At 32.9% G+C, this 14,379-nt stretch overlaps 1 protein-coding gene across 1 annotated transcript in view; it reads right to left on the minus strand.

Annotated features, from left to right (window-relative positions):
• The window catches only part of LOC129270423 (fibrillin-2-like), an 86,894-nt gene that overhangs the window by 44,319 nt on the left and 28,196 nt on the right, over positions 1-14,379 (minus strand). Inside the window, exons 35-54 of the mRNA XM_064106079.1 lie at positions 13,975-14,088; positions 13,384-13,497; positions 12,582-12,695; positions 11,993-12,106; positions 11,190-11,303; positions 10,599-10,712; positions 9,797-9,910; positions 9,208-9,321; positions 8,405-8,518; positions 7,814-7,927; positions 7,012-7,125; positions 5,620-5,733; positions 5,029-5,142; positions 4,227-4,340; positions 3,638-3,751; positions 2,835-2,948; positions 2,244-2,357; positions 1,442-1,555; positions 855-968; positions 52-165 (exon numbers count right to left, since the gene is read on the minus strand). Coding sequence (XP_063962149.1) covers positions 52-165; positions 855-968; positions 1,442-1,555; positions 2,244-2,357; positions 2,835-2,948; positions 3,638-3,751; positions 4,227-4,340; positions 5,029-5,142; positions 5,620-5,733; positions 7,012-7,125; positions 7,814-7,927; positions 8,405-8,518; positions 9,208-9,321; positions 9,797-9,910; positions 10,599-10,712; positions 11,190-11,303; positions 11,993-12,106; positions 12,582-12,695; positions 13,384-13,497; positions 13,975-14,088 — 2,280 coding nt within the window. The remainder of the gene's footprint in view (positions 1-51; positions 166-854; positions 969-1,441; positions 1,556-2,243; positions 2,358-2,834; positions 2,949-3,637; positions 3,752-4,226; positions 4,341-5,028; positions 5,143-5,619; positions 5,734-7,011; positions 7,126-7,813; positions 7,928-8,404; positions 8,519-9,207; positions 9,322-9,796; positions 9,911-10,598; positions 10,713-11,189; positions 11,304-11,992; positions 12,107-12,581; positions 12,696-13,383; positions 13,498-13,974; positions 14,089-14,379) is intronic.

Raw genomic sequence — 14,379 nt, forward strand, 5'->3', positions numbered from 1 at the left:
GTATTTTCTTTAATTCAATGTCTATCCAATTATACCAAAATGAAGGCTTACTTGATAGACAATTAGATCCGGTAAAGCCACTGAGGCAGTCACATCGATATCCATTGATTTCATCTGTGCAAATGCCACCATTTTGACAAGGGTTAATGCCGCATTCATTGATGTCTGGAAAGAGTGGGAACAAACATAAAAGAAGAAGAAGAACAACAACAACAACAATAACAACCAGAAAACGCTATAAATCATGTTATAATATAATGTAAAACCTGGCTTCAGATATTCATACAAATGGGGATATTACAAAATAATAATTTTATTTAATTACAATTTATGATAAGGTAAATACATCTACAAAGTAGAATAAAGGGAAGAAAAGTCAAACAAAACAATTATTAATCACTCACTCACAAACATAAAACAATATTGATGAATCGAACTGTGCCAGTTTTTTTCTTAGATCATGGTTATGGACGTGGTTTTAGAAATAAATCACACTTATGTTAGATGAGTGATTTAAAAATTCAACATCACCTAGATGCCGTACTCAAATTTGATCGACCAGAGGTGTATCGTTGGTTGTTGCACTGGCATTTCAGCATGCTCGTACCATTGTTCATCTTTGCCTCGTTTATCATTTTCCAAGAATATATGAAATCAAATGCTTCCTAATGTCGTTAAATTCTAATCTTCTCTTTTGGCATCTTAAGCGTTCTTGAAAGCCAAACGTGCATATCACAGAAACAATGTGAATCTACCAAAGGCAGTGGTGTAAGACGGAATACAGATCTCACACCCAATACCTCAATATTCGAAAACTAAAGCGAAAGGAAAAATATCCTGATGTCTATACTAACCTACTGCACATGTTATTCCTGTAAATCCTGGTGCGCACGAGCAAGTGAATCCTCCAATCCCATCCGTACACGTAGCTCCATTAAAACAAGGATTCTGAGCACATTCGTCTATATCTGAAAAATAAAAACATTACTTACTTATCGATGGCTTTCTTTAGTCTGCATAATTTTGTTTCTCTCTCTAGCACATATAGTGGTTATCTTCCTCCTTTCAGCTGATAATTGCATTCATTTGGTAATTATTGAAGAATTTATGAACTCCTCATATACAATTAAAGTAATTCATACTGGAAAAAAATGACATTACGTTCCAAGAAATCATAGCCAATTTCACATATATAACATTCAAATTCAACAACCTTAGCAGTAAATTGGTAACAGGAAATTTTGAGTTGTAACATGGAATTTAATCCAGGTTAAAATATTGAACCATTTTGACATTTCTTATAAAACGTGTTTTCATCTAAAAAAAACAATCATTCAAAACATAATGGGCTTGTCCATGATTCCAATTATCACGTTTTTGAAAGAATTTATGGCATTTTCTTTAATTCAATGTCTATCCAATTATACTAATAAAGGATTACTTGATAGACAATTAGATCCGGTAAAGCCACTGAGGCAGTCACATCGATATCCATTGATTTCATCTGTGCAAATGCCACCATTTTGACAAGGGTTAATGCCGCATTCATTGATGTCTGGAAAGAGTGGGAACATATATAAAAGAAGAAGAAGAACAACAACAACAACAATAACAACCAGAAAACGCTTTAAATCATGTTATAATATAATGTAAAACCTGGCTTCAGATATTCATACAAATGGGGATATTACAAAATAATAATTTTATTTAATTACAATCTATGCTAAGGTAAATACATCTACAAAGTAGAATAAAGGGAAGAAAAGTCAAACAAAACAATTATTATTCACTCACTCACAAACATAAAACAATATTGATGAATCGAACTGTGCCAGTTTTTTTCCTAGATCATGGTCATGGACGTGGCTTTAGAAATAAATCACACTTATGTTAGATGAGTGATTAAAAATTCAACATCACTTAGATGCCGTACTCAAATTTGATCGACCAGAGGTGTATCATTGGTTGTTGCACTGGCATTTCAGCTTGCTCGTACCATTGTTCATCTTTGCCTCGTTTATCATTTTCCAAGAATATATGAAATCAAATGCTTCCTAATGTCGTTAAATTCTAATCTTCTCTTTTGGCATCTTAAGCGTTCTTGAAAGCCAAACGTGCATATCACAGAAACAATGTAAATCTACCAAAGGCAGTGGTGTAAGACGGAATACAGATCTCACACCCAATACCTCAAAATTCGAAAACTAAAGGGAAAGGAAAAATATCCTGATGTCTATACTAACCTACTGCACATGTTATTCCTGTAAATCCTGGTGCACACGAGCAAGTGAATCCTCCAATCCCATCCGTACACGTAGCTCCATTAAAACAAGGATTCTGAGCACATTCGTCTATATCTGAAAAATAAAAACATTACTTACTTATCGATGGCTTTCTTTGGTCTGCATAATTTTGTTCCTCTCTCTACCACATATTGTGGTTATCTTTCTCCTTTCAGCTGATAATTGCATTCATTTGGTAATTATTGAAGAATTTATGAACTCCTCATATACAATTAAAGTAATTCATACTGGAAAAAATTGACATTACGTTCCATGAAATCATAGCCAATTTCACAAATATTACATACAAATTCAACAACCTTAGCAGTAAATTGGTAACAGGAAATTTTGAGTTGTAACATGGAATTTAATCCAGGTTAAAATATTGAACCATTTTGACATTTCTTATAGAACGTGTTTTCATCTAAAAAAAAAACAATCATTCAAAACATAATGGGCAAGTCCATGATTCCTATTATCACGTTTTTGAAAGAATTCATGGTATTTTCTTTAATTCAATGTCTATCCAATTATACCAAAATGAAGGCTTACTTGATAGACAATTATATCCGGTAAAGCCACTGAGGCAGTCACATCGATATCCATTGATTTCATCTGTGCAAATGCCACCATTTTGACAAGGGTTAATGCCACATTCATTGATGTCTGGAAAGAGTGGGAACATACATAAAAGAAGAAGAAGAACAACAACAACAACAATAACAACCAGAAAACGCTATAAATCATGTTATAATATAATGTAAAACCTGGCTTCAGATATTCATACAAATGGGGATAATACAAAATAATAATTTTATTTAATTACAATTTATGATAAGGTAAATACATCTACAAAGTAGAATAAAGGGAAGAAAAGTCAAACAAAACAATTATTAATCACTCACTCACAAACATAAAACAATATTGATGAATCGAACTGTGCCAGTTTTTTTCCTAGATTATGGTTATGGACGTGGTTTTAGAAATAAATCACACTTATGTTAGATGAGTGATTTAAAAATTCAACATTACCTAGATGCCGTACTCAAATTTGATCGACCAGAGGTGTATCGTTGGTTGTTTCACTGGCATTTCAGCATGCTCGTACCATTGTTCATCTTTGCCTCGTTTATCATTTTCCAAGAATATATGAAATCAAATGCTTCCTAATGTCGTTAAATTTTAATCTTCTCTTTTGGCATCTTAAGCGTTCTTGAAAGCCAAACGTGCATATCACAGAAACAATGTGAATCTACCAAAGGCAGTGGTGTAAGACGGAATACAGATCTCACACCCAATACCTCAATATTCGAAAACTAAAGCGAAAGGAAAAATATCCTGATGTCTATACTAACCTACTGCACAAGTTATTCCTGTAAATCCTGGTGCGCACGAGCAAGTGAATCCTCCAATCCCATCCGTACACGTAGCTCCATTAAAACAAGGATTCTGAGCACATTCGTCTATATCTGAAAAATAAAAACATTACTTACTTATCGATGGCTTTCTTTAGTCTGCATAATTTTGTTTCTCTCTCTAGCACATATAGTGGTTATCTTCCTCCTTTCAGCTGATAATTGCATTCATTTGGTAATTGTTGAAGAATTTATGAACTCCTCATATACAATTAAAGTAATTCATACTGGAAAAAAATGACATTACGTTCCAAGAAATCATAGCCAATTTCACATATATAACATTCAAATTCAACAACCTTAGCAGTAAATTGGTAACAGGAAATTTTGAGTTGTAACATGGAATTTAATCCAGGTTAAAATATTGAACCATTTTGACATTTCTTATAAAACGTGTTTTCATCTAAAAAAAACAATCATTCAAAACATAATGGGCTTGTCCATGATTCCAATTATCACGTTTTTGAAAGAATTTATGGCATTTTCTTTAATTCAATGTCTATCCAATTATACCAAAATAAAGGATTACTTGATAGACAATTAGATCCGGTAAAGCCACTGAGGCAGTCACATCGATATCCATTGATTTCATCTGTGCAAATGCCACCATTTTGACAAGGGTTAATGCCGCATTCATTGATGTCTGGAAAGAGTGGGAACATATATAAAAGAAGAAGAAGAACAACAACAACAACAATAACAACCAGAAAACGCTTTAAATCATGTTATAATATAATGTAAAACCTGGCTTCAGATATTCATACAAATGGGGATATTACAAAATAATAATTTTATTTAATTACAATCTGTGCTAAGGTAAATACTTCTACAAAGTAGAATAAAGGGAAGAAAAGTCAAACAAAACAATTATTATTCACTCACTCACAAACATAAAACAATATTGATGAATCGAACTGTGCCAGTTTTTTTCCTAGATCATGGTCATGGACGTGGTTTTAGAAATAAATCACACTTATGTTAGATGAGTGATTAAAAATTCAACATCACTTAGATGCCGTACTCAAATTTGATCGACCAGAGGTGTATCATTGGTTGTTGCACTGGCATTTCAGCATGCTCGTACCATTGTTCATCTTTGCCTCGTTTATCATTTTCCAAGAATATATGAAATCAAATGCTTCCTAATGTCGTTAAATTCTAATCTTCTCTTTTGGCATCTTAAGCATTCTTGAAAGCCAAACGTGCATATCACAGAAACAATGTAAATCTACCAAAGGCAGTGGTGTAAGACGGAATACAGATCTCACACCCAATACCTCAAAATTCGAAAACTAAAGGGAAAGGAAAAATATCCTGATGTCTATACTAACCTACTGCACATGTTATTCCTGTAAATCCTGGTGCACACGAGCAAGTGAATCCTCCAATCCCATCCGTACACGTAGCTCCATTAAAACAAGGATTCTGACCACATTCGTCTATATCTGAAAAATAAAAACATTACTTACTTATCGATGGCTTTCTTTGGTCTGCATAATTTTGTTCCTCTCTCTAGCACATATTGTGGTTATCTTTCTCCTTTCAGCTGATAATTGCATTCATTTGGTAATTATTGAAGAATTTATGAACTCCTCATATACAATTAAAGTAATTCATACTGGAAAAAATTGACATTACGTTCCATGAAATCATAGCCAATTTCACAAATATTACATACAAATTCAACAACCTTAGCAGTAAATTGGTAACAGGAAATTTTGAGTTGTAACATGGAATTTAATCCAGGTTAAAATATTGAACCATTTTGACATTTCTTATAGAACGTGTTTTCATCTAAAAAAAAAACAATCATTCAAAACATAATGGGCAAGTCCATGATTCCTATTATCACGTTTTTGAAAGAATTCATGGTATTTTCTTTAATTCAATGTCTATCCAATTATACCAAAATGAAGGCTTACTTGATAGACAATTATATCCGGTAAAGCCACTGAGGCAGTCACATCGATATCCATTGATTTCATCTGTGCAAATGCCACCATTTTGACAAGGGTTAATGCCACATTCATTGATGTCTGGAAAGAGTGGGAACATACATAAAAGAAGAAGAAGAACAACAACAACAACAATAACAACCAGAAAACGCTATAAATCATGTTATAATATAATGTAAAACCTGGCTTCAGATATTCATACAAATGGGGATAATACAAAATAATAATTTTATTTAATTACAATTTATGATAAGGTAAATACATCTACAAAGTAGAATAAAGGGAAGAAAAGTCAAACAAAACAATTATTAATCACTCACTCACAAACATAAAACAATATTGATGAATCGAACTGTGCCAGTTTTTTTCCTAGATTATGGTTATGGACGTGGTTTTAGAAATAAATCACACTTATGTTAGATGAGTGATTTAAAAATTCAACATTACCTAGATGCCGTACTCAAATTTGATCGACCAGAGGTGTATCGTTGGTTGTTTCACTGGCATTTCAGCATGCTCGTACCATTGTTCATCTTTGCCTCGTTTATCATTTTCCAAGAATATATGAAATCAAATGCTTCCTAATGTCGTTAAATTTTAATCTTCTCTTTTGGCATCTTAAGCGTTCTTGAAAGCCAAACGTGCATATCACAGAAACAATGTGAATCTACCAAAGGCAGTGGTGTAAGACGGAATACAGATCTCACACCCAATACCTCAATATTCGAAAACTAAAGCGAAAGGAAAAATATCCTGATGTCTATACTAACCTACTGCACAAGTTATTCCTGTAAATCCTGGTGCGCACGAGCAAGTGAATCCTCCAATCCCATCCGTACACGTAGCTCCATTAAAACAAGGATTCTGAGCACATTCGTCTATATCTGAAAAATAAAAACATTACTTACTTATCGATGGCTTTCTTTAGTCTGCATAATTTTGTTTCTCTCTCTAGCACATATAGTGGTTATCTTCCTCCTTTCAGCTGATAATTGCATTCATTTGGTAATTGTTGAAGAATTTATGAACTCCTCATATACAATTAAAGTAATTCATACTGGAAAAAAATGACATTACGTTCCAAGAAATCATAGCCAATTTCACATATATAACATTCAAATTCAACAACCTTAGCAGTAAATTGGTAACAGGAAATTTTGAGTTGTAACATGGAATTTAATCCAGGTTAAAATATTGAACCATTTTGACATTTCTTATAAAACGTGTTTTCATCTAAAAAAAACAATCATTCAAAACATAATGGGCTTGTCCATGATTCCAATTATCACGTTTTTGAAAGAATTTATGGCATTTTCTTTAATTCAATGTCTATCCAATTATACCAAAATAAAGGATTACTTGATAGACAATTAGATCCGGTAAAGCCACTGAGGCAGTCACATCGATATCCATTGATTTCATCTGTGCAAATGCCACCATTTTGACAAGGGTTAATGCCGCATTCATTGATGTCTGGAAAGAGTGGGAACATATATAAAAGAAGAAGAAGAACAACAACAACAACAATAACAACCAGAAAACGCTTTAAATCATGTTATAATATAATGTAAAACCTGGCTTCAGATATTCATACAAATGGGGATATTACAAAATAATAATTTTATTTAATTACAATCTGTGCTAAGGTAAATACATCTACAAAGTAGAATAAAGGGAAGAAAAGTCAAACAAAACAATTATTATTCACTCACTCACAAACATAAAACAATATTGATGAATCGAACTGTGCCAGTTTTTTTCCTAGATCATGGTCATGGACGTGGTTTTAGAAATAAATCACACTTATGTTAGATGAGTGATTAAAAATTCAACATCACTTAGATGCCGTACTCAAATTTGATCGACCAGAGGTGTATCATTGGTTGTTGCACTGGCATTTCAGCATGCTCGTACCATTGTTCATCTTTGCCTCGTTTATCATTTTCCAAGAATATATGAAATCAAATGCTTCCTAATGTCGTTAAATTCTAATCTTCTCTTTTGGCATCTTAAGCATTCTTGAAAGCCAAACGTGCATATCACAGAAACAATGTAAATCTACCAAAGGCAGTGGTGTAAGACGGAATACAGATCTCACACCCAATACCTCAAAATTCGAAAACTAAAGGGAAAGGAAAAATATCCTGATGTCTATACTAACCTACTGCACATGTTATTCCTGTAAATCCTGGTGCACACGAGCAAGTGAATCCTCCAATCCCATCCGTACACGTAGCTCCATTAAAACAAGGATTCTGACCACATTCGTCTATATCTGAAAAATAAAAACATTACTTACTTATCGATGGCTTTCTTTGGTCTGCATAATTTTGTTCCTCTCTCTAGCACATATTGTGGTTATCTTTCTCCTTTCAGCTGATAATTGCATTCATTTGGTAATTATTGAAGAATTTATGAACTCCTCATATACAATTAAAGTAATTCATACTGGAAAAAATTGACATTACGTTCCAAGAAATCATAGCCAATTTCACAAATATTACATACAAATTCAACAACCTTAGCAGTAAATTGGTAACAGGAAATTTTGAGTTGTAACATGGAATTTAATCCAGGTTAAAATATTGAACCATTTTGACATTTCTTATAGAACGTGTTTTCATCTAAAAAAAAAACAATCATTCAAAACATAATGGGCAAGTCCATGATTCCTATTATCACGTTTTTGAAAGAATTCATGGTATTTTCTTTAATTCAATGTCTATCCAATTATACCAAAATGAAGGCTTACTTGATAGACAATTAGATCCGGTAAAGCCACTGAGGCAGTCACATCGATATCCATTGATTTCATCTGTGCAAATGCCACCATTTTGACAAGGGTTAATGCCGCATTCATTGATGTCTGGAAAGAGTGGGAACAAACATAAAAGAAGAAGAAGAACAACAACAACAACAATAACAACCAGAAAACGCTATAAATCATGTTATAATATAATGTAAAACCTGGCTTCAGATATTCATACAAATGGGGATATTACAAAATAATAATTTTATTTAATTACAATTTATGATAAGGTAAATACATCTACAAAGTAGAATAAAGGGAAGAAAAGTCAAACAAAACAATTATTAATCACTCACTCACAAACATAAAACAATATTGATGAATCGAACTGTGCCAGTTTTTTTCTTAGATCATGGTTATGGACGTGGTTTTAGAAATAAATCACACTTATGTTAGATGAGTGATTTAAAAATTCAACATCACCTAGATGCCGTACTCAAATTTGATCGACCAGAGGTGTATCGTTGGTTGTTGCACTGGCATTTCAGCATGCTCGTACCATTGTTCATCTTTGCCTCGTTTATCATTTTCCAAGAATATATGAAATCAAATGCTTCCTAATGTCGTTAAATTCTAATCTTCTCTTTTGGCATCTTAAGCGTTCTTGAAAGCCAAACGTGCATATCACAGAAACAATGTGAATCTACCAAAGGCAGTGGTGTAAGACGGAATACAGATCTCACACCCAATACCTCAATATTCGAAAACTAAAGCGAAAGGAAAAATATCCTGATGTCTATACTAACCTACTGCACATGTTATTCCTGTAAATCCTGGTGCGCACGAGCAAGTGAATCCTCCAATCCCATCCGTACACGTAGCTCCATTAAAACAAGGATTCTGAGCACATTCGTCTATATCTGAAAAATAAAAACATTACTTACTTATCGATGGCTTTCTTTAGTCTGCATAATTTTGTTTCTCTCTCTAGCACATATAGTGGTTATCTTCCTCCTTTCAGCTGATAATTGCATTCATTTGGTAATTGTTGAAGAATTTATGAACTCCTCATATACAATTAAAGTAATTCATACTGGAAAAAAATGACATTACGTTCCAAGAAATCATAGCCAATTTCACATATATAACATTCAAATTCAACAACCTTAGCAGTAAATTGGTAACAGGAAATTTTGAGTTGTAACATGGAATTTAATCCAGGTTAAAATATTGAACCATTTTGACATTTCTTATAAAACGTGTTTTCATCTAAAAAAAACAATCATTCAAAACATAATGGGCTTGTCCATGATTCCAATTATCACGTTTTTGAAAGAATTTATGGCATTTTCTTTAATTCAATGTCTATCCAATTATACCAAAATAAAGGATTACTTGATAGACAATTAGATCCGGTAAAGCCACTGAGGCAGTCACATCGATATCCATTGATTTCATCTGTGCAAATGCCACCATTTTGACAAGGGTTAATGCCGCATTCATTGATGTCTGGAAAGAGTGGGAACATATATAAAAGAAGAAGAAGAACAACAACAACAACAATAACAACCAGAAAACGCTTTAAATCATGTTATAATATAATGTAAAACCTGGCTTCAGATATTCATACAAATGGGGATATTACAAAATAATAATTTTATTTAATTACAATCTGTGCTAAGGTAAATACATCTACAAAGTAGAATAAAGGGAAGAAAAGTCAAACAAAACAATTATTATTCACTCACTCACAAACATAAAACAATATTGATGAATCGAACTGTGCCAGTTTTTTTCCTAGATCATGGTCATGGACGTGGTTTTAGAAATAAATCACACTTATGTTAGATGAGTGATTAAAAATTCAACATCACTTAGATGCCGTACTCAAATTTGATCGACCAGAGGTGTATCATTGGTTGTTGCACTGGCATTTCAGCATGCTCGTACCATTGTTCATCTTTGCCTCGTTTATCATTTTCCAAGAATATATGAAATCAAATGCTTCCTAATGTCGTTAAATTCTAATCTTCTCTTTTGGCATCTTAAGCATTCTTGAAAGCCAAACGTGCATATCACAGAAACAATGTAAATCTACCAAAGGCAGTGGTGTAAGACGGAATACAGATCTCACACCCAATACCTCAAAATTCGAAAACTAAAGGGAAAGGAAAAATATCCTGATGTCTATACTAACCTACTGCACATGTTATTCCTGTAAATCCTGGTGCACACGAGCAAGTGAATCCTCCAATCCCATCCGTACACGTAGCTCCATTAAAACAAGGATTCTGACCACATTCGTCTATATCTGAAAAATAAAAACATTACTTACTTATCGATGGCTTTCTTTGGTCTGCATAATTTTGTTCCTCTCTCTAGCACATATTGTGGTTATCTTTCTCCTTTCAGCTGATAATTGCATTCATTTGGTAATTATTGAAGAATTTATGAACTCCTCATATACAATTAAAGTAATTCATACTGGAAAAAATTGACATTACGTTCCATGAAATCATAGCCAATTTCACAAATATTACATACAAATTCAACAACCTTAGCAGTAAATTGGTAACAGGAAATTTTGAGTTGTAACATGGAATTTAATCCAGGTTAAAATATTGAACCATTTTGACATTTCTTATAGAACGTGTTTTCATCTAAAAAAAAAACAATCATTCAAAACATAATGGGCAAGTCCATGATTCCTATTATCACGTTTTTGAAAGAATTCATGGTATTTTCTTTAATTCAATGTCTATCCAATTATACCAAAATGAAGGCTTACTTGATAGACAATTATATCCGGTAAAGCCACTGAGGCAGTCACATCGATATCCATTGATTTCATCTGTGCAAATGCCACCATTTTGACAAGGGTTAATGCCACATTCATTGATGTCTGGAAAGAGTGGGAACATACATAAAAGAAGAAGAAGAACAACAACAACAACAATAACAACCAGAAAACGCTATAAATCATGTTATAATATAATGTAAAACCTGGCTTCAGATATTCATACAAATGGGGATAATACAAAATAATAATTTTATTTAATTACAATTTATGATAAGGTAAATACATCTACAAAGTAGAATAAAGGGAAGAAAAGTCAAACAAAACAATTATTAATCACTCACTCACAAACATAAAACAATATTGATGAATCGAACTGTGCCAGTTTTTTTCCTAGATTATGGTTATGGACGTGGTTTTAGAAATAAATCACACTTATGTTAGATGAGTGATTTAAAAATTCAACATTACCTAGATGCCGTACTCAAATTTGATCGACCAGAGGTGTATCGTTGGTTGTTTCACTGGCATTTCAGCATGCTCGTACCATTGTTCATCTTTGCCTCGTTTATCATTTTCCAAGAATATATGAAATCAAATGCTTCCTAATGTCGTTAAATTTTAATCTTCTCTTTTGGCATCTTAAGCGTTCTTGAAAGCCAAACGTGCATATCACAGAAACAATGTGAATCTACCAAAGGCAGTGGTGTAAGACGGAATACAGATCTCACACCCAATACCTCAATATTCGAAAACTAAAGCGAAAGGAAAAATATCCTGATGTCTATACTAACCTACTGCACAAGTTATTCCTGTAAATCCTGGTGCGCACGAGCAAGTGAATCCTCCAATCCCATCCGTACACGTAGCTCCATTAAAACAAGGATTCTGAGCACATTCGTCTATATCTGAAAAATAAAAACATTACTTACTTATCGATGGCTTTCTTTAGTCTGCATAATTTTGTTTCTCTCTCTAGCACATATAGTGGTTATCTTCCTCCTTTCAGCTGATAATTGCATTCATTTGGTAATTGTTGAAGAATTTATGAACTCCTCATATACAATTAAAGTAATTCATACTGGAAAAAAATGACATTACGTTCCAAGAAATCATAGCCAATTTCACATATATAACATTCAAATTCAACAACCTTAGCAGTAAATTGGAAACAGGAAATTTTGAGTTGTAACATGGAATTTAATCCAGGTTAAAATATTGAACCATTTTGACATTTCTTATAAAACGTGTTTTCATCTAAAAAAAACAATCATTCAAAACATAATGGGCTTGTCCATGATTCCAATTATCACGTTTTTGAAAGAATTTATGGCATTTTCTTTAATTCAATGTCTATCCAATTATACCAAAATAAAGGATTACTTGATAGACAATTAGATCCGGTAAAGCCACTGAGGCAGTCACATCGATATCCATTGATTTCATCTGTGCAAATGCCACCATTTTGACAAGGGTTAATGCCGCATTCATTGATGTCTGGAAAGAGTGGGAACATATATAAAAGAAGAAGAAGAACAACAACAACAACAATAACAACCAGAAAACGCTTTAAATCATGTTATAATATAATGTAAAACCTGGCTTCAGATATTCATACAAATGGGGATATTACAAAATAATAATTTTATTTAATTACAATCTGTGCTAAGGTAAATACATCTACAAAGTAGAATAAAGGGAAGAAAAGTCAAACAAAACAATTATTATTCACTCACTCACAAACATAAAACAATATTGATGAATCGAACTGTGCCAGTTTTTTTCCTAGATCATGGTCATGGACGTGGTTTTAGAAATAAATCACACTTATGTTAGATGAGTGATTAAAAATTCAACATCACTTAGATGCCGTACTCAAATTTGATCGACCAGAGGTGTATCATTGGTTGTTGCACTGGCATTTCAGCATGCTCGTACCATTGTTCATCTTTGCCTCGTTTATCATTTTCCAAGAATATATGAAATCAAATGCTTCCTAATGTCGTTAAATTCTAATCTTCTCTTTTGGCATCTTAAGCATTCTTGAAAGCCAAACGTGCATATCACAGAAACAATGTAAATCTACCAAAGGCAGTGGTGTAAGACGGAATACAGATCTCACACCCAATACCTCAAAATTCGAAAACTAAAGGGAAAGGAAAAATATCCTGATGTCTATACTAACCTACTGCACATGTTATTCCTGTAAATCCTGGTGCACACGAGCAAGTGAATCCTCCAATCCCATCCGTACACGTAGCTCCATTAAAACAAGGATTCTGACCACATTCGTCTATATCTGAAAAATAAAAACATTACTTACTTATCGATGGCTTTCTTTGGTCTGCATAATTTTGTTCCTCTCTCTAGCACATATTGTGGTTATCTTTCTCCTTTCAGCTGATAATTGCATTCATTTGGTAATTATTGAAGAATTTATGAACTCCTCATATACAATTAAAGTAATTCATACTGGAAAAAATTGACATTACGTTCCAAGAAATCATAGCCAATTTCACAAATATTACATACAAATTCAACAACCTTAGCAGTAAATTGGTAACAGGAAATTTTGAGTTGTAACATGGAATTTAATCCAGGTTAAAATATTGAACCATTTTGACATTTCTTATAGAACGTGTTTTCATCTAAAAAAAAAACAATCATTCAAAACATAATGGGCAAGTCCATGATTCCTATTATCACGTTTTTGAAAGAATTCATGGTATTTTCTTTAATTCAATGTCTATCCAATTATACCAAAATGAAGGCTTACTTGATAGACAATTAGATCCGGTAAAGCCACTGAGGCAGTCACATCGATATCCATTGATTTCATCTGTGCAAATGCCACCATTTTGACAAGGGTTAATGCCGCATTCATTGATGTCTGGAAAGAGTGGGAACATACATAAAAGAAGAAGAAGAACAACAACAACAACAATAACAACCAGAAAACGCTATAAATCATGTTATAATATAATGTAAAACCTGGCTTCAGATATTCATACAAATGGGGATAATACAAAATAATAATTTTATTTAATTACAATTTATGATAAGGTAAATACATCTACAAAGTAGAATAAAGGGAAGAAAAGTCAAACAAAACAATTATTAATCACTCACTCACAAACATAAAACAATATTGATGAATCGAACTGTGCCAGTTTTTTTCCTA

This window comes from Lytechinus pictus, chromosome 10 (genome assembly GCF_037042905.1).
Source record: "Lytechinus pictus isolate F3 Inbred chromosome 10, Lp3.0, whole genome shotgun sequence".
NCBI classification, from domain to species: domain Eukaryota; kingdom Metazoa; phylum Echinodermata; class Echinoidea; order Temnopleuroida; family Toxopneustidae; genus Lytechinus; species Lytechinus pictus.